The sequence below is a fragment of the Aulonocara sp. 'chitande type north' Nkhata Bay genome, linkage group LG5 (genome assembly GCF_057382095.1).
Source record: "Aulonocara sp. 'chitande type north' Nkhata Bay isolate Kocher_YH1m ecotype deep benthic linkage group LG5, A_spYH_male_GT1.1, whole genome shotgun sequence".
In the NCBI taxonomy this organism is placed as follows: domain Eukaryota; kingdom Metazoa; phylum Chordata; class Actinopteri; order Cichliformes; family Cichlidae; genus Aulonocara; species Aulonocara sp. 'chitande type north' Nkhata Bay.
Window position 1 is genome coordinate 23761058 of NC_141348.1, and position 26637 is coordinate 23787694.

The following is a 26637-nucleotide window of genomic DNA, read 5'->3' on the forward strand; positions in this document are numbered from 1 at the left end:
TACTCTGTTTTGGGTTTCGATTTTTTTTGTTGTTGCCTGTTTGTGTTTTCTTCTTAAGTCACCCTTTGCACTGAATTTAACACTGAGGTGGAAGATTTCTGTCACAAAGAAATTAACAGGCATGTGATAACTTGAACATACACAAGTTGAAAAATAAATAGATGAACACACACTTAAAAAATCTCTTGTCAGTCCCAAAGGAAACAGCTACCCACAAGGTATTTTCAACAATACCACATAAAAATATACACTACTATTACATTAGAAACACATGATATGGGCCACGGTGGCTGTTAGATGCCATTAAAAACTTTAACAGCCAGATGAGTTTAATGTTTACTTGGCTTGTTTTTTCTCTATATGGAATTGTTACCGTGGCACCATTATAATAGCAGACCCAGGGGTTGAAGTGGGACAATCCAGGCATTCGGTCCCCTTCAAATAATGAGCAATTAATCTGATAGGCAGGTGAATGCATATTTCTGTTCAATTATTCATTTTTGGTGTGATGCAGCCTGGAAGTGACTCCAGTAATGACACGAAGATCATCCTTGCATATGGACTGCGTGGACTCTCGATACGTGCTTTTTTTCTTCTCACCTCTGTGATGCGTTAATGGTGCAGATGTAAAGTTGTGGTCATACTACTTTGGTATATGACCACGAGCATAAACAATTACATTTTTAAATGCAGCTTTTCAAGCAACTCAAAAAATATCAGCAAAGACTCAAACTCTCCCTGAAGAGTTTGTCATAAAATGTGCCTGCTAGCTAAAGGTGCACACACTTCATTTAACGGGGGAGAAAAAGAAGTTCAATACTGACAGAGATAGAAAGATGTAAGAAAGAAAGGCCACGGGAGGAAGAAGAGAGATTGTTTTCAAAGCAGGTGAAATTTGGTAAACTGGAAATTTAAATCTTACTGTCCTAATTTACTTTAAAGTTTTCAAATCGGATCTATAGACAATGTGTTGCTGTTATGTTATGTTGTGTTTTTGTGAAACTAATTGCAGTATACAAATGGGTAGAAAATATGATGTGATTTGATTCACTCAATGAATTTGACATTTTATGCCAGCCTTACAGTATCTAGGTTGTAAAATCAGCCATGCAGCTCATGAAACATCTGCTTATATCTAGTTGAACTCAGGTAGTTAAATCCACAAAGCACGGGTCAGCTGAAATAAATTACTATTTGACTTTTTTCTAAGTGATCCTTTTCCCCCTGTTGAACGTTACAACCGATCTTAAGGTTCCTTAACCTGCCAAATCCCAGGTGTTAGATAATATGTATTAAAGTCTCAAGGTGGATAAGAAAACCCATCACACAACCTGTCCTTTTGCTTTTGTTGTGATAATGGCAATTTTGCATTTGTGGTAACATGAAACAGCTGCTGACTATCTGGAGCAGGTGAGACTTGAACAGGTAGAGACAGGAAGTCAGACTGGCTTTTGTGCATTTGGCTCCATGTCTGTAACTAATAGACAGGCCAGTGTCTGTGCTCAATGATAATGTGTTGAAAGTAACAATATCAGTGACTGGCTCTTTTTCAGTGTCTGTTTTTCCACTTTCTCAGAGGTCAGTCTCTGTGTTACTCTGGGTTAGAAGTCTGATTTCTTACCCAGTGACTTTGTCATTTCTCTTTTTCAGAGGATCTGAGGTCTGGAAAGAGGAAGCACACTGTGGGAGTGGACTGGGTAAGTACAGGAAGTTAGCAAAACAAAGCACTCATCCTGTCCTCTGCCTGCAGTGCTGACATTGAAATTCAACACAAATGCTGAGTAAACATTTAGATTTTTTTTTTATAGGGGGAAACGCACGAGTGCAGCGAATAAGGATTCCCAACTGCTTTCATTCAGGTCACCTCTGGGCCAGACTTTTAAAAACTGAACACACTCCTTGTCTTTTTCACACAAGACAGTGGAATCAAATCACAATCTAACAGTTTAAGGTGCTGCAGTGTGTTTTGCTTGCCTTTCACTGCTTACTGGGTCATTTCAAAGAAAGTGGCTTATAGTCCAATTTAATGAGTTACCCTGCAGTGACATGCCCAAAGGTCTTCAGTGAGAAAGGCTAAAGCTGAGTCAGAAATTTCTACATAATACAGTACACATCAAGAGTTTATTTTGTTGTTAATATATAATGACTAATCTGACTAACACATCCACAAGCACACAGACACACACTCACACTTCTACCTGACCATAATTGTCCATAAAGGGTTGAAAAGGGGTGAGTTGCACAGTTTCTGAGTCATCAGTTTGTTCAGTGTGTTATTAAACTCGCAAAAGATTTGCATCCTTGGTCAATACAACGCTGAGGTAAATATGGGTTAGGATACCACTAAACAAGTAGTATATCTTTCTTTTTTTCAGACTGTTCAGGAAGAGCATGGTTTAGCATAAATACCTTTTTTTTTTTACCCAGGCACTTCCTTGTTATATAATGCTCTGTTATATAATAACACTAAAGTTAAATGTTAAAACGCAAACCACTTAACTATTTCCCCCAAAATTCATATGATGCCCTTTTTTGTATCTGTATATCAGAAAAGGGTTGACTTAAACTTGTCAGTTCAGTTCACTGGAGTTTTATTTATATAGTGCCAAGTAACAACAACAGTCATCTCAGGGCACTTTATACGGCAAGTTAAAAACCATATAGCATTAGAGAGAAAACACAAACAATTTGATGACCTTCTATCAGCAAGCACTTGGCAAAAGTTTGAAGGAAAAACTCCCTTTTACCAGAAAAAAACATCTGGCAAAACCAGTGTAAACAAACAAATACATTTACACAATCCATAAAGAAAGTCTGATTTTAATAGTTCATATTCACTGTTAACTTTTTGAAAATGGAAAAACAATCCTGTAAGCTGGTAAACCTGTTACAAAACATGTTCTGCAAATCAAAATCAAGTACAAACATGAACTCCCTTTTTTTCTTCATGAGCACACAGACACGTGTATTAACAAAAAAGCAAAACAACCCCCCCCCCCCCCCCCCCCACAAAAATGCATTCCTATATCATGTTTACAGAGCACTGGGTTCAGAGTTTTAAGGGAAAAGTGTGTATAAATAAACTAGCAAAGAAACAAAACCAGTTGAAGCTGAAATGGAAGTGAATGAGTTTAGACTTTGATAGAGCCATTTTTACTGTGTACAAAGGTCAAAAACATGTGGTAGATGGAGAGGAGGCAGTGACAGGAAGCAGGTGCCCAGGGTGTGTGTTTACACTTTTTTAAATGTACCAGAAAGGTGAACTCTTTTTTTTTTTTAGGAAAATAAAGAGAGAGGGGAGACCTACAAATTGTAGGAAAAAAGTAAAGGATTCTGTGTGCAGGATATTGTAGGTTTTCCAAGGATTGCCTGATCCTAAATATATGGACATGGTGACTGTGAGAGCTGTCTTTAAGTGATACCTTCATGCACACAGATTAAAAGCTTTTTATCTGGATCCCATTTGAAAACCCAAAATAAGAAACAGTGAAAATGATAAACAAAAGTGACAGAGATCACTACTGTGTTGAAATACTGAAACAAAAAAAATGAGTGGCAGTAAATTCCAGGTATTTAACGTGTAAAGTGATGTCACAGAAGTCACGTGAGCGACTTTCTTTGCATATAGCTGCTGATAATGGCGCACCTTTATACCCTCGACGAGATAACAGGTCCACAGTGTAAGGAGCTGCGTTGGCATGGTCATATTTCTTCATTGTGCGAGATGAAATATCCAGTTTCAGAAATTTCTGAAGACCACACAGATCCTATAGTTACTGAGGAAAGACTGAACACTTTTAAAACTTTTTACAGAGAAGGTAACTGGCTGCACGGAGGTCGGTACATGATCCAAAAAACTAAAAGAAGAAGAAGAAGAAAAAATAGGATGTGTCTATGCACTAAAATCTGTAGACCAAATCTGTAACTTTTTTTAAACTGTCTGTCATGCCATGCTTTTTTTGTTGTTTCTACATTTAGATTGAATTGTACTGCAGAAAAATTCATGATCAGCTTAACCCAAAAATGATTCCCACCTCCTGTTCGTCAAATGAATTGTTCTCCATGCACTGAATAAGTAATGCAGGGATGTGAATATACTATTACATCAATGCATTCCACCAATAGATCCTCAAACACCCTGTACTATGACAAGTTTTATGCCTACCTCTAAAAATATGTCTTTTCTTTCCTTCTTTAATATCCTGTCTTCATGCTTTGCCGTTGAATGGTTGCATACATAAATTCTACATTACCTTGAAAACAATAAATTGTAAGACAGAAATAAGAGATGCTATAATATATATTCTTTGTAGCTGGCCTTTATAGCTCACACCACGAGAAATTTGAAGAAATTTAAGTAAACTTAGTGCCTAAACTGTTGCTTTAAAGCAGACACATTATTCTACAAACTATCTATATGTAGACAGGATGGATAATATTAATTAAAGTTAAGTACACGGGCTTTTCCAGATTCTGAATATTCCCAGGAATGCTGGAAATGAATTACTGTTAATCAAAACAAGTCTGTTATTTGAATGAAATTATCTTTTTTGGCGATAAGCGCTTGTACGCCCCTTGTTTACTGCTCTTTATGAGTTTGAAACTTGCTAAACTAACTGTTAATTGCTTTGAGCTCTGCAAGTAAACACTATGATGTTGAGTGATTTGATGACCAAGACCGCCCTCTAGTGGAAATATCTGCGAATTGCAGTGCTGCTGATTTGCGTCGATGCCTAAACATTAGATTTCATTTGTCGGTCGACACAGGACAGAACAAACCCATGCAGCTGGCACATGAAAAATGTGTTCAGATACTAAGATCGTACACTTTTATGTTAATTTATAACTTGTTAGTATAATTAAATGCTCCAAAACTACTGAATATTATTCAGTTAAAAATGATCCAAACCATAAAACAATGCATATTTGTGAAACCTAATATGCTTAAAATAAACAATTTAAACATTTTTATAAAGCTGTGTAGGAGTGAATATGGCATGTGGCTCTTTTGTATTTTTTATGTCGATGAAATGAAAGTTGTTGCTAATACTTAAATATATGCTATGTCATGTTAGGCAAAACGTTACATGATCCACTTTTAGTGGATGCTCATATTTAAATTAAAGTCCTACTAAATAACGCATTGAATGGTCAAAAAGAGGTAAAAAGTCAACACCATTACTGCCGAAACCCGGGATCGAACCAGGGACCTTTAGATCTTCAGTCTAACGCTCTCCCAACTGAGCTATTTCGGCGGTATGTGCTGCAACGTCGTAAATCTATACCAAATGGTTTTTTACCTATGTGACACGTATGAAGTAAATATGTTTGTATGTGAACTTCGTATTCTCTCCCAACAGCTGATAGTTGACGTAAGTAGATAGAGCCATAAAGCTATCTAGAGGACTCAGGTAACGGTAGAATTTCCCTTCAAGCCGCTAGACGTCATAGTCCTGAGCCACAGGGAGCCATAAAGCAGTACGAAAATAAAGGTTTTAATAATACCGCCACTGCTATTACAAAGACAGTGAAAAGAACGAAAAACGACGGAAAAGTTTCAGATAATGTTGCATTTCAGCTGTGATCAGTTACAATTGTTCCAACGTTTGGACACAAGATGGCGCCATTGGCGACCATAACATGCTGTTCCCGTTCATTATTATTATTATTATTATTATTATTATTATTATTATTATTATTATTATTACTGTTGCTGTTACTGTTGCTGCTATGCTGTCTATGGCTCGTGATAAAAATAGCTGCAAAGTAAAACGGATATCCAGCATCGTAATGAGCTTATTCTGTTCATTTTGTTGGTCAAATCACCATAGACTAGATGCATCATCAATTTGGGACTCTACTTCAATCAGGCCAAATAGATTTTTATTTACCTCAGACTGCTCAGCTGGGATGGGGTGGGATTTATATGAAATGAAGGCAATAAAAATAGTACATATTTACTAGGGAAAAAATAAATATATTTAACAAAATAATTGCAGCATATTTTACGTTTACTAGCATGCTGTATTCCAATGCTCTGACATAGCACTGGATTATTTTTCTGCAATTTGTCCTTCACTGTCTTTTTTCATCTAAAGCCCACATTTCTTCATTCTTAAAGTGCTCCTGATACACATCCTACCAGATATTAATTACATTTACTCTTACACACATTAAAGAAGGCCTTTAGAAAAACTGTGTGAGACTTTGTCATAAAATTGTAGTCTGAAGCAGTATTGTGGGACTCCTCTTGGCCTAAAGTAGAAAACCATAAAGCCTGCTAATCTTATCGTTCTACACTTCTCTTTTTTTCCAACAGGGTTCTGCAGTGATGCAGTGCTGTCCCTTTATTAGTCATACAATATCACAATGCCAGTTTCTCTGCCTCCCGTCCCCTCTCTGTTTTCCCCCTAATCTCCCCTCCATTCTGCCTCTCATTCTCTCTCTCAATCTCTCTCTCCCATTTTTGTCCCTCTGTCATCCCTCAAGGTGACTTTCCTTCCTTCACAGACACTGCAGCTGTTCCTCGCTTTTGTTCTTGAAGGCCTGAGTGTGGATAAGAGATGAGAGAGATGCAGACCGGCAGAATAAAGAGAAGGAGAGCCAAAGAAGAAAATGGAAGTGCGAAAGAGGAGGGGGACTGATGAGATTATCAAGCAGGATGGAGGAATGTACAGTTTTGACTCACTGCTCAAATCAGTAAGGTAACAAACACAAGTGCATGCGTGACGCGCGCAGACCAATTTGTTCTGGTAAAATTAAAAATTAAGTGTCAACATCAAGCGATTGAGCCGCCTTGACAGATGCTTACCTGAATAACAGGTTTCATCTTCATTATTATTGGATATTAGCACAGTTGTCACATGAGAGTGATGCATAGTGAGGGTTCACTACAGTCAGCACTAAATACTGCAAGTATCTGGGACGGAGTTTCTAAATTTAGGAATCAGAGAAACAGGGAGCGGAAACAGGAGATGTCGAAAGGGAGGAACAGCTGAGGGAAAAGAGACAGATTTGGGTAGTGGGGTCCAGAGAAAAAGGGATGGAGGAATTCCCAAGTTGTCCCGATGAATCCAAACAGTTCTCTGTTAAAACTGCAGATAACTGGGTGCAATTATGATAAAGCCCAATCACATTATTCATGTCTTTCTTTCATTTGTCTTAAAAGCTTTTGCTCATAATTAAAGTGACGCAAATGTCATATTTTATTCTTCTCTTTACAGATCACATCCTTGTCAAATGTTAAACAGTCTTGAGATTTGAGAGACATCACTTGAAGTGAAGACTGTTTGACCTTTCAGTATACTTGTCCGCAATAATTCTGAATGATGATCGAGTCTGTCTGTAGTAAAGGTCTTCTTGGTTGTTCGGTTAGAAATCTGTATCATTTCTATATGATTTGCTCGGCTTTGTGTTCACATTTTCCTCTCCTAGCCAAGTACCTCTAACCAATAGAAAGTCTTCTTATATCAAATATTAGAAACGGACTACTATTTGTATGGTTAGTTTTGCGACAGAATGGCAGTTTGTCCGAGGTGTACCTCGCCTCTCGACCTACGACAGCTGGGATAGGCTCCTTTCCCCCCTACAGCTCTGTTAAGGATAAGCTAAGGAGAATTGATGCATGGATGGATACTACTTGAATGGTGCTTTTCTACCATTTCTGAGCAATCAAAGCGCTTTAGACTACAAGTCACATTGACACAGACATCCCTTAAGTGCTTTCTACCTATCACACTCCCTGTTGATGGATAAAGTAGGGTCATCCCGACTGCACTGACCTTTCAGCTGCTAGACGACCTGCACTACCTGCTGAGCCATAACCACTTTTAAAATAACTCGACGCAGACATGTGGGAAAACAGCTTCTCCCGTGTAACTAAATTGGCTAATAATAGCAGTTCAATATTTGAGTGTTGACAAAAACAATCACCTTGGACATGATATGAGTATTGAGTGACACAGATGGACTTTGATCACCTTTTTAATACAGATGCTGTTCTGCTCTATACAATGACACATATTATAAATCTTATACAATACTAATATTTCTCTATACACATGGTCATAAATGTACAGTACAGTGTACACACATACAGTATTAACACAAATTCACTTACATGTATCTTCTCTTTACAGTAACTTTCCAGCTCACCAAGAGTTTATCACAATGGCTGATTTTCTGTCCGGCAGATGATTGTGGCCAAAGTAAAAGATTTTATCATTATTATTATTATTTGGACTAAAACCTAACTCAGACTCTTTATTATTTACATCCCTGAAAAAATGTACATGAATACACAATAATTACTGCCTTCTGTCTGTCTCACAAATAGTGTAAAAGGGGTGAGGATGAAAGAGGAGATAGCCCAAAGCCCTCCGAAGGAGCACTCCAAGTCTTGAGTCCATACAAAGTTAAAAGTTAAACTAACTACTTAGTGGACATAAATCTTTACTTACTGCAACACCCATAATACAACAGTTGATTGAGGGCTGGCTTATTGTTTTTTTTTTGTTTGTTTGTTTCATTTTTTTATTTTTTTTGGTTGTTTTTTTTTTGTCCAACAAGTCTGGGAATTTGACATAAAGCCCTGAGGAGAAAAAGAGACATCAATATTGTGCAACATGTCCAGGACTCAGTCCAGAGGCGGTCTGTCTCTGTGATCATTCAAACCCCTAACCAAAAGCAGTAACTCTGCTAGCCAGAGAAACAAACAGCTAACACAAAGAGGTGTCTCACGTCTGCGGTGATTTCACCATCGTTCTGATCTCTCAAGTTCATCTTGCTTGTTAACCTGCTGTGACTTGAGAGCCTTTTATTATTGAAGTTTTCAGAAAATATTGCCCTTTAATTATCACTTTAAAAGTGAAGTTGATCCTTTTTCAGCAGTATTTTTAGCAGTTTCCTGCCATTTATACATAGTTACATATTCTCTATATCGTTCACTTTTATGTTCAGCTCCCCCCCGTTAATCAGAAGATTTCCTTTTGCCTTTCTGTTAAACATATGTTGAAAGCCAAAAGGTCTTTGTTCACACTCTCTTTGTTCACATCCTATGGGTCATTGCTTTGCTCGTTTATTGCACATAATCAGTGACACACGCACACATTTCTTCATTTACATAACCACGCAGCTTTTGCAAACGCACATGCATACATGCACACTTGCAAACAAACGCTATCATACAAATATTCTCCATAACCGTGGTCATTAAAGTTCATTTTTCCTTAAAAACAAACAAAAAATAAAAACTCATGCCTTTTAGCTTTTGCTTGCACACATTCTTCTAAAACATGGTGTTTATTGAAAATCAGGTCTAAATCAGTTTTTTGTCTTCTTCATTTTTTGCAGTTTCCTGGTTTAGTATGAGCCTGTAAACTTTGAATCTCAATGCTTGCATTTATCTGCCTTTGATTCTCTATATGCAAACAAGTTTACTCGAAGTTGATACATTGTTGTAAACATACAGCAGGACAATCAGCACCATAAGAATACTAATAACTCAATTAAGGCATGAAAAAAATAAAGCAAAGAACGGGAAACAGAGACTTCCATTAATAATTTCGTTTTTGTCACTGAGAATATCTGTGCAGGTAGATATTGATGTGCTTTCACAGATAATGATTAAATATAGATCAATGTGCAATAATTGGATGAGTGTGTGTGTATCTACCTGTGCATATGTACATGCACATGCAAGTTGAAAGTGCACGCAGGAGCAACACTGTACTGTATGTATTCGCGGTTATCTATCCTTTACCCTACATTTGGGGTGGATGTGAGTATTATTAGCAGTCATGGCTATGATGTTGTCATAAAAAGTTTTGACTAGTATTGCCACAGAGACACACTGGCCATCTTGTCAGTCAGAAAGTGGACTAATGACAGCCTTGGTAAGGAGAGCAGACTCTAATAGAGCTCATGTTTCTCCACATCTGTATGTAGCAAGAGGTCAAGAGACTTTCTCCTGACCTTTATATGCTAGCTGGTTGTCAGTTTTCCTCACACCCCATGGATCATTATACTTCATCTATACAATCCATCTCCATTGTCTTGGTAAGATACACATAGTTCTTCAAATTCACACACATATTCATACATCCACACTCTAAAGACCAGCCTCATTCCCTCACTGCCTCTGTGAGGCACCGATCAGTGCCATCACTGCCCTCCACCCGCGATTTGCGATTCTTTCTTTTGCCTCCTCCCTCTACCCAAGAGTTATGAATAACTGTCCCTCCACTAGGAGCTGGGTCCACTTGCAGAAGTGAAACGACCCTTTTCTTAACACGTGTTTTGAGTGCGCGGCGCAGTTTCTGCCTGGTGAAAGCATAGAGCAAAGGATGAAAGATGGTGGTTCCATAAGCCATGGCCAGGAAGCACAGACGGAGCCGCACCAGGCTGTCGCTCGGACCCATACACAGGATTAAAACATTGACTGCAGACAGAGGAGCCCAGCAGCCGAGGAATGTGGATATGATGATTAGGGACATTTTTAGGACCCGACGCTGACGTTCCCGACGGTCCCGGTGCCGCCGCACTGCTCGCCGCAAAGCGATGATGGCAGAAACTGAGGCCTGTACACCCATGGAGGAAGCTGGCAGTGGTGTGTTGGCGTGGGTCTGAGCTGAGGCTGAAGGTGGGGTTGGAGAAACTGGGGTGGCGGGTGTGGTTGCGATGGGGGTGGTCGCTGCAGTGCTGACAGTGGTGACTGTTGCTCCACTGTCAGACATCCCTTGGGGCATGGAGGAGAGTGGCGGGGGTGATGTCGGTGTAGGCGTGGGGGAGGGAATGAGGGAAGGATGACTGAGGTTCTGGTTCTGGTTGGAGGACACTACCTCTGTGGGCAGGCTTAAGTTCTTCTTCCTCTGCCTCCTGCAGCGTATCCTGCAGGTGGAGTCCTTTGCACGGGTACTCCTCATCATGTGAGAGCCGATGCGGATGTTGAGAGCCTGTAGGATCCTGGAGTAAGTGAACAACATAACTGCCACAGCGATAAAGAAGCAGGGCACTTGGAGGAGCAGGTGGTAATACATTGCCAAGCCTGTGTAATACCCCTGCCCTCCAACACAAAGCAATGTCCTGTTCTGCCATACTGGAGGCAGGTGTTGTGAAGGGGATGGAGGTGTAGTTGTGGGTAATAAGGAAGGGAACAGTGAGGAAAAAGTGGTGGTCTGTTCAGTGATGAGCTGAGAGTCATTGTTCTGCCTTTCCAGCTCCTCATGTTCACCATCCTCAGCCCTTGAAGAGAAGAAGTCCCCCTCAAGGAAGGGCAGGAAGAAAACGGCCAGAGACAAGGCCCACACAGTTGCCAAGAGTAGCGCAGCACGTCTGGGGGTCAGCAGACGACTGGCTGGACGCACTGAGATGTCATATCGGTCCAAGCTGATTACTAACACGTTGACTGCCGTAGCCACGCTAGTGAACGTCACACAGGCCTCATGGAAGCAGCAAAGTGTGGCCAGGCTGCTAACTCCATTTTCATTTGCTGGCAGCAGGATCACAGCCACAGTGAGTGGCAGACACAGCACACACACCAGTATGTCGAGCACATGGAGGTTGACTGTGACCAGGTTGCTGACTGAGTCCACCAGGTTGGACTGAGCACAGTACAGCACAAGAACGGTCAGGTTGCTGCTGAAGCCCAACACAAGCTCCAGCATCAGCACAGTGGTCAGAGACACCTGAAAGCCCAGAGGGTAGGGCGTGCTCCAGCCCTCCTCCACGCCCACCTCACTCCCTCCATCCAGCAGGCCTACCCCCTGGCCATCACTGGTCTCCAGGAGGTCACGATAGCCTTCGGTCTCCATTGACGCCGCGGCAGTCCTTTACACATAGCAACAGAGGCCGGCGTACCTGACCATGTTCCCTTCTTCTCTGGCTCAAAGGAGACAGCGATGGAGGAGATGTGGTTGTATCTAAGAAAAATAAAAAGAACAGACATGGAGGAGAAAAGAAAGAGAGACAGAGAGTGATCAAGCAGTTCGGCAGTCAGTTTACTCAAAAATAACGCTGCACAACAAGTACAAGTCAAACTTGTCAAATTTCACAAGCGAGGGGAAGCTACTAGCTGAAGCTACGAGGGAGGTGAAAGTGATCTCGGCAGTCGAGCGGAGTCGTGGGGTGCAGTTCAAGCTGCTGCTGATGACCCATGATGTCTCGCTGGCCTCAACAGTGAAACAACAACATGCTTCATACAGACAGTGGTAACAACTCAGGGAGGATGTGGGGCAGGATGTGTCTCGGGGTGTACGTGAATATACCTATAATCCACATAGTATGCAGAATTAAAAAGAAAAAAAGATTCCCTCATAAACATGAGTGGGCGAATGTTTGATTCATTCTTATGCAACATACATTATGTGGGTCAGAAAGCTGGCTGGATAAAGCATATACAGATAAACAGGAATAAACCAACACACCTGCACCGTCAAGATGTCAGTGACGTACTACGTGTTGTGTCTAACATCTACCTCTACGAGTACCCATTCCTAAGTGATTAACAACCCACCTTGTGAATTTACGACATACCCGTACAAATCCAATAAGTGTCAAGCTTTGTTGTTAAATCATCTTTCTGTTTTTTTGTTTTTTTCACCAGCTATATAAAATCTTCAGCTTCTACTTTCAGGAGCAGAGGTGGCAGGAGCATTGGTAGCAAGGACATTTGCAGTGCATGTCAACATTGCAGGCAGCCAACTGAGGGTGGCAGCAGTTAATAGTTCTCACAGGGAAATGTAACGAAGACGAATAGATCAATGATCCACAGACAGTGGCGCACAAACAATGCTATCAGAGAAAGACCAGCTCCCCTGGCATCCTCTCTCCACACCCCCTCTTTCTCCTTCTCCTTCCTACATCCTCCACATCCCTTTCTACTCTGTTGCCTTTCAGTTTGCTGGCTGACTGCTTTGCATGTACAGCATGTTATTCACGGCTGGTTGAACGCTCTCTTGCATTAGAGGGAATCATACAAAGTGATTAGGTCAAGAGAAGATGCCTTCATGATTTGCTTTAAGGAATTAAAGTATTCCCTCGAGTGTCTGTCTAAAGAGGAGCTACAGATCAGCGGCAGCGCTGACCCAAGCTTTCCTCTGCCACACTTTTTGTTCTCACCCTCTCGTTTGCCCTTTTCTCTTTGTTTTATTTCACAGTTTCCCTCCCATTTGTCATGTGGAAAGCACCTGCAGGCAGAGCAGGACTCAATGCGGAACAGTGGTCTATCTTAATTCGCTAATGGGTTTCATGGGGTTTGCGGTGGTGCTGGAACATTGATTTAAAGCATCATCGATCTGCCAATTTAACAAGCCTGAGGCGAGGGAGCACATAAACACACTTCCTGTCACACCCTCCCAAGTGTACCTGTGGTCTCATTTTGATTTTGAGAGGCCGGATAAAACAGTTATGAGTGACTGTGTTCAATTCCTGTGTTTTAACTACAGTTTAAGATGTTTTCTTTACTTTATCATTATTGCAAGGCAAAGTATCACGCATGGCTCAGGGGACCGAAAGTAAAATGTGGTGTTTCCCACTTTTATTACTGAAGTTTTTATGATTTTTTTTTCAGAATCATAAAAACTGAATCAATTCACAGACCTCATCACAGGAGTGAAACTTTAAAACTAAGTGGGCTTAGATCTTTTAATGTTAGCGATATTGGTTATGTTTGTCTTTGATCAATATGGCGAACAACATGCTGCAACAGAGTGTCATGGAGCTAACACTCGCTTAAACCAATCACAGTGGCAACATTGTCAGCATTGTGCTTTCCAGCACATGTGAGTGTTGTTTAACTGCTGTGGCAAATTAGGGTTGGGAAAGACTTTTAAATCAATAAATGGCTGACAAAAACTGAAAGGTGTAACACAACAGTCACCTGTCACCTAAACTGTATTTTTCACAGACATTGCGACAACAAAACAGAGAATAAAATTATCCACAAGTCAATCTCTTTCAGCAAACACCAGGTCATCATTTTTTACTCTTAACTGTCCTGCCAATAATTACAAGAGGATGACTGTGTAGCGGCCCGGCAAAAAGGCAGACGACATAGCTTTCAACAAGTGCAATTTATCCTTTTCTATGGCTAATGACTCCTGTGACAGAGGATACTTGGGATGAAGCCGTAAGAGTTACAAAGGGACAGAGGCAATAGAGTAGAAAACATCAAAGTTAGCATGTGTTTGCTCCCAGCAAGACAAAATGTCAGAAGGCCTTTATATGAGCAGCTGTGACTTCGACCTGCGGGCACCAAAACTGACAATAACCTAGTTTTTACAGGGACGTGGGGAGAATAAAATTAAAGCAGACAGACGGGTAAACTTTGGGGAGTTTTTATAAAAATCACAGGTGTTTCTGTTCTTTTAGTGAGAACTTAAAACACTAAGGTTCACCTGAGGTTGCTCGTGCAAGTCGTTATCACAGTAACTGAAGAAAGTTGCAAGAATCATCATCATCAATCAATTTATTTCTTTAGTTCTAACAAGTGTTTTGTGTCATTGTGGCATCCTTTTTGCAATCAGTCACAGGGTGTGGGTGTTGTGAGAAAGTGGGTTGTTGGGTTGAGCGAGTTGTGGCAACAGAAGATGGCTGTAAACAAGGGGAAACTTTGCCAGCTGAAATTACATCAACAGTGTGATTGCCAATTTAGACAGGCGGGGGAACGACAGGAAAAACAAACTTAGAGGTACAAATTGTACGATTGCTTGAAAGTTTGAAAAAAGAGGTGAAAGTTAAAGAAAGGAACAGATTTTTGGATTGATTGTAAACCCAACATTAACTGCTAGGATGTCTGTGTATTGTGTTGCATAGATGTCCACTGAAGTTAACCAGCTAGTGCCAGAACCATAAACATAGCCAGCATGACATTACTCGAGCACACACGTAACTGTTAACAACAAGAAAAAAAATGACATAAAATATTAAGAAGATGATAAATAAAATACAGATGTCTGATCACAAAACAATAGGTGAATGTTTTTTGCAATGTCCAAGGCTTGTTTACTTTTTATGTTTCATGTCTTCTTAAAAATCAATCATGTTATTCCTGAAAATTATGCCCATTATTTAAGAAACACCATCTGTGGATAAATTGTTTGGCCATAATAACAAAGATGTGGTACAGTAATTCCCTTTTCCTGTCCATCATTTTAAGACCAAGTTTAATATCGTTAAATTCTAATATGGGTGCTTGATAGTATTTTTCAGAAAACCAATTTTGAAGTGTTATCCAAAAGGTTTGAGTGTAATTACAATCAAAAAACAGATCCTTTGAAGTTTCAATCTCTAAATCCCAAAAAGTACAGGTATTTCTGTTAATGTTGAATCTCTGTCTCAAAGATTAATGTCATTAATGATTTTAAAGTAAGTGGTAGACAGTTATACCAGATACCCTTTCTGGTTTTCAGCTGGGCTTGAACCAGCATCATTTTGATTAACAAAGCAAATACGTAAGCCACTACTGAGCACAACAAAGTGGGCTCAGGCGACGTGGCCCGAGCCCATGGACTCAGAAGGACAGTGCTTACAGAGGAAGACAGAAAGCCATTTCCCTGTATAGAGCTAGCAGTCTTCCTGAAACCACAGCTATCGTCTTCTGGTGGTCTTCAGATCGAATGCAGGGTTAATGCACTTCTGCACTGGCTTAATGTTTGTGCTCCAGAAGCTACGTCAATGTTTTATAGAGTCCATGGCCTGAACATACCCTTGTAGAACACCACTTTGTACTTAAATATGGGACAGTAAGTCAAGTGTCCACTCTGCCCACAATCGAGGGAGGACAAGCGGTTCTGCCTAGAGATAAATTCTTTCCATTGTCTCTGATTTCAACCTTTTGGGCCATCGTTGTGGAGAGCAGGCAGTTGATAAATTAAACAGTAAATACAACAATGTTTGAGAACAGGGTTAAAGAGACAGGGCTGTCTGTCTCTGGTCTGTTTTTCCCTGCGCAACTCTCGTCACACTTATGCCTCCTTGCACACCACTTACCACATCCTCTCCTCCCAGCCATCATAGTCAAGCCATCAGATCATGCTGTAGCACTGTCTGGCAACACAAACACCAGCTACCCCTACATTAATGCCTTAGAATTAAAGTTTGGCTAAGAAACTTTTTTTTAAGTATTTCTTCAGCCCTGAAACAAAGTATCCCACTTATTACTTTATATAGCCTCTGTAGAAACTATCTACACCCTCACTTATCTTAACTGCACTACTGTATAGCTCTGTGTAAATAATCATTCTGTACATTCGATAATCTTTAATCCTACAACTGTTTACAACTTGCATAGTTCCCATTTCTGTATAGCTGTATATCCCAGATTCTGTAAAGTTATTTATTTCATTTCATATTCTGTATAGTTTTTCATATTTATATCCTGTTCATATCCTGTACATAGCTTGTACTCACTACAGCCTGTACATACTTATAGTTATAGAATATTCACAACATACTTCATACCGTGTACATTATAACATACCATAATAGACCCATTTCTGTAATATACTCACATATCTATATTATTGCTAATATATATTGTAATACATCTATATCACTAAAGCACTTCTGGATGGATGCAAACTGCATTTCGTTGCCCTGTACCTGTGCATGTGCAATGACAATAAAGTTGAATTCTATTCTATTCTATTCTACATTTTTAAGGCATGTACAAAATTTTACATTGCAAAACGACTTTGCCTTTAGTGCTAAACCAGGCAAATAAATCTGAGAAGCAATTTTAAAGTTTAATGTAGCAGCACTGTTCAATTCTGCTAAATTGGTTTGGGTAGCCCCATGGGTCTTCTCTTATCAATCACCAGCAGAATTTACAATCATGTACTGAAAGCGAAATACAATGACTGCTTGGTTCGGTGCGGAACTGAATGAGTAGCTGTCATCGGGAGATTTTACTCAGGCTTTACAGATGTTTTCATCACATCTGGTCTCTCATTTACTGTAGCTTGTATGACTCTCTCCAAAACAACAAACTGTGTCCTAGATTTCACAGCTTCCTGGGCCCTGCTGTCGGGGTCGTTATAGGTGTTGGGCAGGAGATGACAAGCTGTCAAGCCTGTTCTCACATTATCAGAGGGTGAATAGTAAAGCAGATCCCGTTAGTGCCAAAAACTTCACTTTCTTCCTTTCTTTTCGAACTTTCCTCCTGCTTTGTGATCTTGCATTCACTCTGCACACAGGTACAAACAAGCTCTCCATGTATTTAATTTGTACTCCTGACAACAAGTTTGCTGCCAGGGGCTTAATTACTTCTTCCCAGCACAAGACAAACAGTCGGCATGCTTGCGTCCCAGGCATCATCTAAAACAACATGGCGTGAGGTGTTTCTTGCCATATTTCTTACTGTGAGAGAGCGAGGAGAAGGAGAAAAATAGATGAAGAAAAGGTTGTATATAAATAATTATAGCAAGAGTACAATACATTGTTCCAATCGCAGCCACCAGGGAGCTGACAAAATCCACTTTGCACAAGTTCAGAGTGAAGCAGTAGCTCAGTAGAAGTCAAGATAAAATTCAGGTTCCAAGTTAATGGCACAGCTCTTTGCCACCTGTGTTTACTCAACCGCTGTTTTTATATTTTTTACTGCTTTCCTTTCATTGAACTTGGCTTCGAGACCCAACTTTGTAAAAACACTATAAAGTCATTTCCATTATGCTACCTCAATTGGTAAAGTCACTTGACATTCACTTCAAAACTAGTAGAACTCCCTGGACATGAACCACACACACATTTTCCTTGCAAGTCTGCAGTGAAGCACAAAGAGTTTATTGAATCTGGTCCTGCGTGTCGTGACCTCAGTCCATCGTGCTGCTGCGTGGCAGGGTATCTGCAGTACCTGCTGCTGCTGAAAGTGCTGATCTGTGCCTAGGATCATGTTCCAATTTTCACCTCAGTCCTAGGCAATATAGAAGTGACAGTGGTTGGTATGTATGAGACTTGGGATGATGGGCCAATTATGTAAAAAAAAAACAGAAAGCTTTTAGTGCTCAAACTGCATCTATCTGAGGAAGAAACTAATTTTTACAGAAGACAATATCCACAGAATCTCTGCAGAGAGTTTGTTGTCTTTGGATGATTCATGAATCTGAGTGTTGCTGTAAGTTGGAAAAATAAGACAAAGGTGTCAAAGGCTGAATATGAAGTGGAGGCACTTCAGGATGACAGATATACAGCTCTTTTTTTCCATGCAGTAAGCAGTACTTTTACTGGCACTGTGGATTGATTTAAGTTAGTCAACTTGGTGTCTCCTACTGCAAGAAGTTCTTAAGTTCTCCTGATGGACTTAAATATCTCTTTTAATCTGTTTAAAACTATTTAACTGTGCTGCGTCACATTGGTGACCTGTCCAGGGTGTACTCCACCACTTGCCTTATGGTAGCGAGGATAGACTCCAGCCCTTCCACAGCCCTGATAAGAATAAGTGGATGAGAATGGATGGATGGATATTTAACTGTGACTCTCTCCTCAAGGATGGAGATCGTCAGATTGTCAGTGTTCTTATGTAAATGTCGAGGCTCTTACCAAAAGCGATGAGAGAAGGAAAATGTTATAATATTAACCTGTACCAAGAGAGCACTGCCTCTGAGTACAAAGATGGAAGCTTCATTGTACTATGGCTTATTTAGGTTCCTATCTACAATATGGAAAAACTGTTATCTCCTTTTCTGATGGATTTTTCCTTGTAAAATGTCAGTACAAAATGGTAAAATGTGAACAAAGGCTTTGTTCTTTGATTCGACAAGACTATCACCAAAAGTTGACATTTAGGGAAGAAAGTAAATCAGTAGGGAGAGTGATAGGACAGGGGAGGAGATAAGGAGGGGGGAAAGTGAATGCAAACAGGATGATGGCGGATGCGGCACGCTGACTCATGGTTTTCTTAGGTATTCCTGATGTCCGCAACAAGACAGTCGATCAAAGGCTTAACTTTCCCATGTAATTCATCTCGCAGCACTAAGGGCAAGCAGCCACCAGCTGGGCAGCAGCATCCCTGGCAGGCTCCCAGTAAAGCAGCCTGGACAGGCCAGCAATAGATCCAGTTCAGTGAGAGCACCAACCTACCTAATGTGCTCCTCATCAGGACAGCTTTCGGAACTTCGGGAGAAAGGCACACAACAAGATCATTACTGTGTGCTTGTTACAGGTGGAAATATCCACCTGTAACTCAACAACACTTCTCTTAAGTGAGGCCAAACAATCACAAACCCATAAAAATTTCAAAATGGGTTATCATAAATCCTGCCAAGCTTACCAAAGACATACAAGCACACGATGTAGTCCACAATGTATTACTAACTGCCACCCACTGCCAGCCCACGTCTCTGCTTGCTCTCCCTGCCCGTCTGCACTCCACAGATACAGTGAAAGATGGATTGCTATCTGAGGTGAATGACATGTTGTGTGCTTAAGAAACTGCTGAATCGCAGCCACACAAGTGGAGGAGAAAGGTATGGGGGTAGCAGGAGGTAAGATAAAAGCAGGAGGTAGGTGCAGTGAGGGACTGATGGATAGGAGGGAGGCTTAGGGGTGTGCAGATGGATGGTGAGTTGTGTGCTTGCTCGAGGGGAAAGTCTGCTCCCCGCTCACTACCACAATCCATTTCTCCTTTGAATAGTTACACCATCAGCCCCCTACACCATCTATCTTACAACCAGCACATGGCTCTTTGCTTTTATACGCTACAATATCTTTGTGTAATCCCCCAAGACTTTCAGGACAGACTGTGATTTTTAATATTAAACTAGCTTTATAATGCAACTGTGCAAGGAGCCTCCCATGGATTACACAAATTACATCAGAGACGCATAAAATAACACAACACTAGAATATCCAGACATCTTCTATATGATACATTATTTCTGACAGGGTGCTACCTATAAAGATGCCATGCTAGGCAGGTATGTAATCTATTAGTTCAGCTCTGTATAGAAATAAGACTCTGGTCCCTAAACAGCTCTGGTCCACAGGGTGTGAGACATCATTACCACCTGACAGAACGTTCGATGGATTTCATTTGGCCCCCCCTTTCGTTAAAGATACTCCTCTATATCATCTATCCAGCTCTAAACTGTCAAGCCCATAATTTTGTTATTGCACACACCACCCATCAATAAGCACTAATCAAGGCTGCTGTGCAATCACAGCTTTCTAAAAGAAGCAGCGATTAAAATCAAGTGTGAGAGCTGGTCAAAGCATAAATAAAACACAATAATAACAATAACAATAATAATGATGATGATGACGATGATGAGGTGGAGGAGGAGGCTGTCCACTGCCACATAATGACAGAATGGAAAGGATTAGCAATTATATAAGACAACAAAACAGGATAGATAAATGCCCCTTCATTTCTTATGTGCTCTAAAGTGATTGTGATTAGCAATGTGTCCCTCCACTTTTCCATTTCAGCAGCATTTTCCACCAGGAATAATGGCCAGTCTGAATGGAGTCATCACGCTCAAGTGCTGTGCCCACCTCTCATGATTTATATTGTACTGGAGTGTTGTGAATAAATAGTCAAGTCACAGTGTGAGCTCTGCAGCCACTTTAATGACACTCTGGTAATGCCAAACCAGCAGCTGTGTGATAACAGGCTTAGCGCCACTTATTTAGCACAGAGTAGCTTGAATCCATGTTATTTTACACATATCTACATTGCCACACTAAATGTATCAATTCATAAATGCTCCAAGTCTCAGACAAGCATGAGCTTTTATCCCAGGATGGTGGGATTGGTCTTTCTTCATCCTTTAATAAAAGGGTGACTCTTATTTTATTTATTGCTGAAAACTTGTATCAGATTTACTTACCAAATTATCTAGTACATAACCTGGGGAAACAGTTAGATTATGTCTGCAAACTCAGAAAGAAACATCATCATTTATATCTTAAAGATGACAGGGCTTCGGGCATACATAGCAAAAATTTTGCATTCAAAGTTTTATATCAGGGGTTCATAAATAGTGGACAGTTAAAGATGCTGTTTAGCTGCCTTGGGGGAATCTGGAGTTCCCTAATATTTGGATATTCAGTACGAAATTTCTGTTTTTCTCTGGGAAGGCATCCAACATTGTTTCAACAGAGTAAATCTTGACAAGTGCATTAATTGGGTTTGCACACTTAAGTTTTTCCTCCATCTGGAAAGATTGCTTAACACAGCAGAATAAACAATAGTGTACATGTAAAGAAAAGTATCCCCACACACATGAAGGCTAATTGTGCAAGATTTGAATCAATGATGCAGTGATTGTATTTTTGTTTGTTAACACAAAACAGCAAGTTGGATTGTGGCTCCTTTATTTTCTTTGCATTTGCAAAGAGAGAGATAAGATCTTTTTCACTGTGTTCTGTGGAGTCGTATGCTAAACAAGCATATTTTCATGTTATCAATCCTGGCTAGGCTCAGTTTACTGCACAATAACATCGAATTTGATTAATTCTTTTAGGCTTATCGAAATGTTTTGCATGTTTCCCTGCAATCGTTGGCTCATTAAGGTTGTATCAGTGGAAAAGTATAAAAGCATGAGACCATTGTCGCTCTCTGATTTGTGCATGAGCAGCTTTGTACAAGCAAAAACAGCAACTCAAGCATAACGACACTGCTCCACTGCACTACTAATGGTCAAAATCTCAAAAAAGGGTGTAAAAGAAAGTGACCCACTGAAACTGTGTGTCAGCAACAGAGCAGCTTTTTTTTTTAAATTTATTTATCATTCAAAGCTAATGGGACAATTTTGCACTAATGTAGTGCTCCCAGTCAGATTAAACTAAACCTGGCCTTGCTTTCAATCAGTGGCTCTCTCTGTATACAGAGAGCGAAATCTCTCTATGCACTCTCTCTCTCTCTCTCTGCTCTTTGAAGCAGATTCACACTCAATGTCCACTCAGTGCCTGAGCTTAGGAGAACTGGGGAGCAGCTCAAGAGGTCCAAAAGCTGAAAATGAAAGAAAAAAAAAAGATTTGAAAGCATTTCAGTGCAGTGGAGTAAATCTAAGTGATGATGAAGTTGTCTGCACCAGGTTAAAATGATTGAGCTATCTCACTCTAGAAGGCAATTAAATCTCAATTAATTTCATTCATCTCCTGCAGACAGGGCATGATTGGCCAAGAGGGGAAGGATTCACTGTAAGCATCTATACTGATGACATTTAGAAGTTTAATCTGAGAAAGGGAACACAAACACATGCTCAAACATGGTGTACATAACACCATAACTTCTATACACACCTTCAGCCAATGTAGCAGAGGTATATGTACATGTAATTATATTACATCATAAGCAAATATGTTATGTAAGCAAAGCAAAAACAAAAACCTGCAGTGTTAGTATACAGACGGGTGGAATAATGGAGTTCTCTTCCTTGTTGCCTCTGCCTCTCTTTACTTGATAGTCTATTTACACATGCTCACTACATTCTGCTTTTCTAATGATGTATTGTTCCATCCTCACTCTATATTTGCTCTTCGTGTGCTGTGCTTCTACTATCATCCCCCTCATCTGCTTCACCTATCTGTTTTTCTGCACTCGCACACATCAAGGAACAGTGTTATTTGGAAATTAGGTTTAGTGTGGATTTTAATTTCACACAGTGACCGGTGGTGCACTGAAAAGAAGGAAGAGCAATCTCAGCCATCATTTATCGCTCTGTGGACAAGGAAGTTAATGGCATTTATTAAGTCTTGAGTTTTCTTTGTTGTGCTATTCCCAAGGCTGCTTTTCTTTAAAAAATATTTTTAATTTCTGACAATTTTATGCACGAATGTGGGCGCATTTATACCTCATGTTCAAAAATAGCACAGAGGTCTGACAGCTTTTATCAATGATTCAGGTTAACCGAAAAAAGGATGTGACCAGTGCAGTGGAAATATTGTTCTAATTAGGAACATACAAATATAGACACTGTTTGATTAATTTAACTACAGATGTCCTTAATTACAGCTGCTTTTAAACCTTGCTGGAGGCTTGGACAGCAGTAAATTAGATTTTCAGTGACTGCAAAGTGATTTTGCACACATCCATCAAAACGTATTCACGACAAACAAGCAAACAAAAATTGAACGTGACACTTAAGTCGTTGAAAGTTTCATTGACAATTAAACACAAATTTGACACATTCCTTACATATAAAAAAGTAAAGGGATATAATAAAACAATCAGTTGTGTTAAAACAAGATTCTGCCAACAGAGAAAATGGGAACTTACTATAGCAAAGGAACAGCTCTCCCATAAATCTTGTGTACTTTTCCCCACACTGATGTTGTCCTGCAGTACCCTTTAATCATCTCCACTTCAGTGTTGATATATAAATCAGCATGTCAGATTATAAGTACTCCATTGGTTATTGCGCTGAAACAAATTATTGCTGCTTTTGACTGTGCTGCGACATCTAGAGTGACATGCGTGATGCGTCCCCACCAGCAGCATCAAAGCTCCTCTATAAATACACGCATAATCGCAAACACATAATGACCCATATGCAAAGCAAACATACAAGCTGCTACTATATAAGAGTGAATGGAAATGGAAAAACAATTAGCCCTTTTGAGACTCACAGCGGGGAATGCAAAAGAAACAGAGCTCTTAAATGAGCACACATGTACAAAAACAAGGTTTTCACTCGTAGTTTTTTGCATGCTTGTACTCCTGATACATGACACTCAACATGAAGCTACATGTGAAATACATTTATCTGTCTTGTGTAACATACAATTTAACAACAGAGAGAGTTCATCTTTTTTGTTATTACAAGACTTTTTAAAAACAGGTTTTATTGTTATGTTCCAAATCAAGTTACTATATATGCATCTTTGTCCAAAAAAGGGTTAAAAGTTACCAAAACTGATATGGTTGTGTTCCTGAAGAGTACTCTTCAAGCCCCTTTTTTAGCTGGATTTTGAATGCGTTTTGTTTATCTTTGTAAAAAAAATAAACAGTGACCCCCCTTTTATATGTATTTTTTTCTAGTTAGATTCACTGAGGTAAAAACAATGCCCCAGTATTTTAGGCTGAGCTCAGCAGAAATTGTAATTAGCTGACACATTATTGCAGTATATATAGCGCTAGGTGTTACAAGTGATTACGACATGTCAGAGGGTGTTTGAAAGAGGAATTCAGTGCAATAATGCAGGAGAATGTGAGAAATGAGTGAACAAAAAAGTTCATAAAAATTCTTAATTCATATTAATGAATTAATTAATGCAATAATAAAAAGCTTCCTGCTATGCACAAATATGATGCTATGTAGCAAAATATTTTCCTTCATTTTTATCATGCAGATGACTTCTTGCAAACGGGCAGCACCACTGTAACTACTGGAAAATGTGTTGCTTTGCAGGTGCAAAGTTGTTTGGCAGACAGAAACCTATCTCACAAGACCAGCGTACCAGTGCTCTCCTATTTTATATCTAATGAAGAAGAGAGGAGTGTTTAAAACCGTCCTGCTCCTCACTCAAAGAGACAGTCTGCGGGAAACTATCAACATAATAATGTAGACTTTAAAAAAACATTGCTATTTCCTCCAGGAAATTTAAGGAAGACCAGCGAGCTTAACAGTGAGACATCATCACATTTTTTTTTCTTTTTAAATAAAATCAAAACTCTACAGTACAAACCATCCAGTCATTAATATTGATATTTTTCGCAGGCTTTGATGAAGGGCAGCAGCTCGGCCAAAAATATTATGCTATTAAGCATATATGCATAAATGTAAGATATGTAAATAAATGCAGGAGAGCCTTGATAAACTATCCTTTGAAATCATGATATCAGTGGGTTATAACAGTTGGAGACCAACAAAGCATGTTTAATGTGGAATAATTTTATCTGACTAAAACATTAAACGTCAAAACGTTAGTTTATGCACCGAGTACTCGCTCTTAAAACGATCAAACGGTGCACCTTCACCAAGCGTGGCGCATGCATGTGGCTGAAGCATAACAATCACTGTGGGTCTCTGAAAAATGGGGGACTTGGAGGATGAAAATCATCATCTGATCATATTCAAAAAGAATCAGAGAAAAAGAGCAAAAAACAGCACAGTGACCCCCCCCCCCCAAAAAAAAGGAAGAAGAAAAAAAGGTTTGATTTAGATATATTTTTTACTGCAATACAAGAAACTTATTGTCTGCTGTTACTGAACAGAACGATGAAGCCTATCTACACCGTCACAAACTGAATGATTGCTGTCCTGCTGATCACTTTATATTTGAGAGCGAAAAAAAGCGATTAAAAAGATCCCCCTAATGTGCTGTTCTGACACCAGGGTGATTTGTTATTGTTGCCTGTAAGATGCAATAAAACTGTCTTATCCCGCCATAAGAGACCCAGCATTTGTTTTATTTTGCAGTATCCATTTGACAGCCAAAAACCTTTCTAGTCAAATGAGACTAGTATCTTATCCCTAAGATACTAGGAATTAATAAAAGCAAGTCTAATGAGAAAAAGTGCCTTAGACAGATGTTAAACTTACCAGCTTGGTTAATGGGAATTCCCTTTACATCCTACTGCAGGTGTCGGTGCGCTGCGCTTTCTCGAGCACTGGACCCCCGATTCACTCCAGCGCTCTCCAGGACAGCCGGCTGTCAGCCAAAAACGTGACCGGAATAATTTGCCTCCGTTTTGTCATAAATATTACAACGGGAGGGGGGGGAAAACCCTTCACGGCTGCAGATACGGGGCGCAGCCAGTGGCTGCTGTGCGCTCACGAATAAGGTAAGATGAGAGTGTGTCTTGGCGTTTTTCTTAGCCTCCCCCATTCAACAAGGCGCGTTACACCTGTCCACTTTTATTCCGCGGACTTGTACAGCATCCCACGCAAGGACCGGCCAAACGCATGATCATGCGCTAACCGCTCGCTGGAGCGCAGTCGCCGCTCCATCCCAGCGACCAATACGGTGATCTGCAAGCGGAGGGTGGAGGGAGGATGGAAAGGGGGGTTTTCGTTGGAAGGGGTGGAGACAGGGATGCAGGGGGAGCGGTGGGGGGCTGGTGTGTGTGTGTGTGTGTGTGTGTGTGTGTGTGTGTGTGTGTGTGTGTGTGTGTGTGTGTGTGTGTGTGTGTGTGTGTGTGTAAGATGGTAGCCTTTCACAAGGACGACCTGAAATTCCTCAAGGATGCGCGCTCTTCTGTAGTAATTCAGTGAGTGCTGCTGGTGCAGCTGGTAGATAAGCTGGTTAAAGAACAGATTCATGAAGTTTGACATCATAAATCACACAAGACTGCCATCCACTGTAAGCCACATCCTTCTATCTGCTACACTGTGAACAGTGTGCCATTAGCTCTGTGCAGGGATCAAGGTCACCCACTGATAAATGTGCGACCTTGAGCACAGAGTCGATATAAGGTCCCTTGACAGCGCAGTTCTCATGGCACTGTTTGTTTTAGGGGCTTAAATCACAATGCAAGTATCTGTAACATAATGTGCAAAGGTGGATTTAGATAAAAGGTATGTGCACTTGGCAGTCTCTAAAGGGGAGCTGGGGCAGCTGATGTCAGCTGTTCTTTGTTCATAAACTCCCACAGGGCGAAAAAAACAAACAAACAAAAAACATTAAGGCGCTTTCTCATGTTCAAATGTGTTAGGAAAGCAAAAATAATTACTAAACACACTTTGAATAGTTAAATGC

The 26637-nt window shown here is 40.2% G+C and overlaps 1 protein-coding gene and 1 non-coding gene across 2 annotated transcripts; both read right to left on the reverse strand.

The window, feature by feature from the left end:
• Positions 1-5182: 5182 nt before the first annotated feature.
• On the reverse strand, positions 5183-5255 carry trnaf-gaa (transfer RNA phenylalanine (anticodon GAA)). The gene has a single exon. It is a non-coding gene; the product is annotated as a tRNA-Phe (tRNA).
• Positions 5256-7975: 2720 nt separating this feature from the next.
• On the reverse strand, positions 7976-25901 carry LOC147330616 (G protein-coupled receptor 22-like). The gene is made up of 2 exons (XM_086292322.1): positions 25482-25901; positions 7976-11918 (listed from the first exon to the last, which is right to left on the reverse strand). Exon 2 carries the CDS (start codon positions 11808-11810, stop codon positions 10122-10124), a length of 1689 nt encoding a protein of 562 aa, XP_086148448.1. The 5' UTR covers positions 11811-11918; positions 25482-25901; the 3' UTR covers positions 7976-10121.
• Positions 25902-26637: the final 736 nt, after the last annotated feature.

Bases quoted from the DNA above. Each gene is read 5' to 3' on its own strand.
- LOC147330616 (XM_086292322.1), bottom strand. From the start codon at position 11,810: ATGGAGACCGAAGGCTATCGTGACCTCCTGGAGACCAGTGATGGCCAG.